At 52.5% G+C, this 3,504-nt stretch overlaps 1 protein-coding gene across 1 annotated transcript; it reads left to right on the forward strand.

Moving 5' to 3' along the window:
• The first annotated feature begins 572 nt into the window (after positions 1-572).
• Positions 573-2,612, forward strand: LOC6597475. The gene has a single exon (XM_002022675.2). The coding sequence runs from the start codon at positions 591-593 to the stop codon at positions 2,610-2,612; it is 2,022 nt and encodes a 673-aa protein (XP_002022711.2). The 5' UTR covers positions 573-590.
• Positions 2,613-3,504: the final 892 nt, after the last annotated feature.

A 3,504-nucleotide genomic window follows, 5' to 3' on the forward strand; every position in this document is an offset into this window, starting at 1 on the left:
ACCGAATAAGAACCGAATGAACTGCAGGTGCATGTGCACCACCGCCACCGCCACCGCCACCACCAGTCTTCGTCTTCGGCCCTGACCTAGGTCGACCCTCAGCTCTCGCTTTAATGAAATCATTTATAATTTTTCATCTTCCCCCTGGAGTTCGAGCCCGAGTCCGAGTCGCTGTGGTCGGAACGGTGTGCGAGGGTTTTCTCTTCAGCAGGTAGCTCTCCCTCGCGAGGACGGTGTTTTCCTGCCGCTTGATTGCCCCGGCCCATTGATAAGGAAAGGCCCTTAGCACGTGGCTACTGGGGCTGCAGCTGCAGAGCTCCGAGCTCAGAGCTCAGGAGCGTAGGCAGCTGCCTCAAGACCTAGGTACATCCTAATGGTCCTTCACAGATCACTCAGGAATATCCCCCATTCGAAAGAAAAAAGCAATATCTCAGCAGGCACTGACCTTAGACACATTATACAGTTGTCGTATTTTGCTGGATGTAAAACTATCCCCAACCTGTTCCGCATTTAATATTTACAAAAATTTACACACAAATGTGCAGAAAATGAAGAAAAACACTACAAAAAATTTGGTAAAATCTAAGAAAATGACTGTCCAGTCATGTTCGGAAAAGCTGCACCGAAATCAAAATCACACAAAAAATGTTTTGGCAAAAGTACAACATGCATTCGGCACAAGATTCTCAGAGCAGGACCTCAGCATGGTAGCCGCCCCGCGGCTCGTGGAGAAGTCAGTGTGGAGCTCGCCGCAAATCGGCGGCTCAGGTGGGGCCCTCAAAGCCCTGGCCAAGAACGTGGCCAACCACCTGGAGCAGCTCAATCGGGCCACCATGAAGCGGGTGGTGGCGCAGGTGATCGCCGAGCGTCACAGCCTCGGCGAGGTAGCCGACTTCAAGGGGCACATGTACTTCGCCCGGCCGGATCACATCAACTTTACCGAGCTTATTGCCCAGTCCAAAGAGGCTTTTGACGATCTCGTCCAGCAGAAGGCGACCCCAGGGGTCATCACGGAGATGCCCCAGAAGACGAAGACGAAGCCAAAGATGCTGCCATACAGGCCCTCAGGCATGACCCGCTCGTGTGGGGTGGGTCTGACGCGTCTGGATAAGCTGCTGACCAATAAGTCGACGCGTTCTAAGAAGCAGCTTCCCCGCAAGGCATGGTCCTCCACGATCAAACGATTCGAGAGCCCCATATCTGTCTTTCATCTGAACGATGAGGGGAGTCGAAGCCTCAACGGAGTCATCATCGATGATTCGCACTTGCCTGTCGACCGCAGGGACATCCTACTGAAGGTTTCCAAGCGTCCACGCGGAGCCTCGCGTGCCTTTAAGAAGAACCGCTCCGTCAAGGGGACACTCTCGGCAAGGACTCATGAAAAAGACGAGGTCAAGTCCGAGCCGGCAGCATCGGCTCCCCCATCGAAGAAGTCGCCGCAGCGAATCAACACCCAAGGCGACAAGGCTCGGTGTAAGGTTTCATGGAACTACGATCTGCCAGCCGGGGCCTCCCATCATCCGCCCCCGGCCTCAGCCAGAAGCCACAAGAAGAAGCCGAAGGCCGAAATTCCGTCGACCAAGCTCCCCTCGAAAAAGGCCAAGTTAACGTCAAAGGTCGGCACGAAGACTCCATTGCTGCAACGCACCTACTCGAGACCCTGGCTGGTGCGGCGCACCAAGTCGCATCATTCGAAGCGCTTAGTTCGCCTGACCGGAGGCTTTGTAAAAGAGAAGTCGCCACAGGAGCCAAAGATTGAGACGGCCATCCACGGACAGAGCAAAGTGGACTCCCATGTGACAAAGCAGATCAAGAGCGTCGTCTTTCCTTGGTACACGCCGTACCAGTTCAAGGGCGGGGCCGGCACTGGCGCCCCTCAGCAGCGCGTCAAGGGAAATCGTAAAAAGCCGCTCTCCCGAGGCGTCTCCAAAGGATCGCCCAACAGGAAGGCGAGACCTCTCGCCAGTCGTACCTCCATCAAAAAGTCAATAACCAAGAAGAAACCCCAGAGCAAGGAACTCATCAATGCCAAGGTTAATTTCAATATTAAATCGAAGAACAGGAAGAAGTCACCGGCAGCCACCATACGAGCAGCCCCAAAGCCCTTGATCAAGACCAAGACGTTGACCACCAAGCGATCTCGCTACAATCGGCTGCAGGCGCGCCTCATCCGTGATCTGAAGCGAGAGGAGGCTATCGACGAGCCGGAGCGCATCAAGTCCGGCAGCCAGCGACGTCGCAATGCTGCCAAGCTGCCACAGGACACAGCGGAGGCGAGTGTCGGGAAGTCGCGCACATCTCCACTGAGCTCCCCGGCCAAGTGCCTCGGCAAACGCCCACCTGCTCCGCTCGCGCTCCCTGCTGGACGTTTGGGTGGATCTACAGCCCACTCGGGAGTCAAGTCGCAAACTAGCATTCGTCGCCAACGTTCACGTTTTGTACGCGTGGGCAGCAGCCTGGGCAGCCTTGCATGCCTGGGTCCGAAACCGACCTCCAACAATAACTCAAAGACGACGCTCACCCCGGCCAAACGCAACCTGACCATTGCTTTCTTTAACAAGCGTCTTGAGGAGCGCGGCCAACGCCAGGCATTGAAACAGCCCTGGAAGTAGGCGTCCTGGTCCATTCACTTTATTCAAAGTTCTTTTATGCAAAACCCTTTTCGGCCCTTCCGTTTAGGCAACGTCCTTCTAGGCTCTTGCTAAAACACAATTATATATTTATTCGAGCTATATAAATTGTAAAGTACTATTGACATGGATCGTTTATATGGAATTTTTTTTAATAGACTGTTCATGTAGAAACGAAAGACTCGTTCAAGAAGCTGCTTGTCGTCATGGTCTCATGACTAGATCTTACTTAAAGTCAGAAAGCATACGTATCTAAAACAACCTATTGAGGACCTTCCTCTGATGCGGTAGAAGACATCCAAAATCCCTTTTGAGGTCATCACTTCAATCAGCAGCTGCCTTTCTCTCGCTGTTGTGCAATCAAAACCCTTAAGCTGGCATTTAACCCCGCGTCAAATGATTTCCACTTAAAGCACTGCTCGTCTGCCAATACCAATATTCGTAGAAGTTCTTAGCCATATCCCCACGATTCAAGACTCAGCGCTCTCCTCCCTCCAGCCGTGGCATGCGCCTGCTTATGTCAAACATTTTTTCATGCATGCAACGACAGAACAACAAAACAACAGCGCTAAATTCCATGGGGAGTCAAAAGTCAGGCAGTCGATGGGTTTGGCGGGCAACCGAAGAAAAAAAAAAGAAAAAGGAGTCAACACAAGTCGAGAAGGAAAAAATATAGGAAAAATAAGAGGCAGCTGTGGAAGGCAGGGGGCAGGGGGCAGGGGCAGGAGTACTCGTCCTACCAACAGCAAGAACAAGCCCATAATTTAAGTCGGTAAAGTTTTGCGCCTTTTGTTCGCTGCTTTCACTAGAGAAGTTATTGAAAATCGCGCAAGGGTTGAGATGGGTTGGGGTTGGGGTTGGGGTTACGGGGTTG

This window comes from Drosophila persimilis, unplaced genomic scaffold (assembly GCF_003286085.1).
Source record: "Drosophila persimilis strain 14011-0111.01,24,50 unplaced genomic scaffold, DperRS2 tig00000841-arrow-arrow-pilon, whole genome shotgun sequence".
NCBI lineage: Eukaryota > Metazoa > Arthropoda > Insecta > Diptera > Drosophilidae > Drosophila > Drosophila persimilis.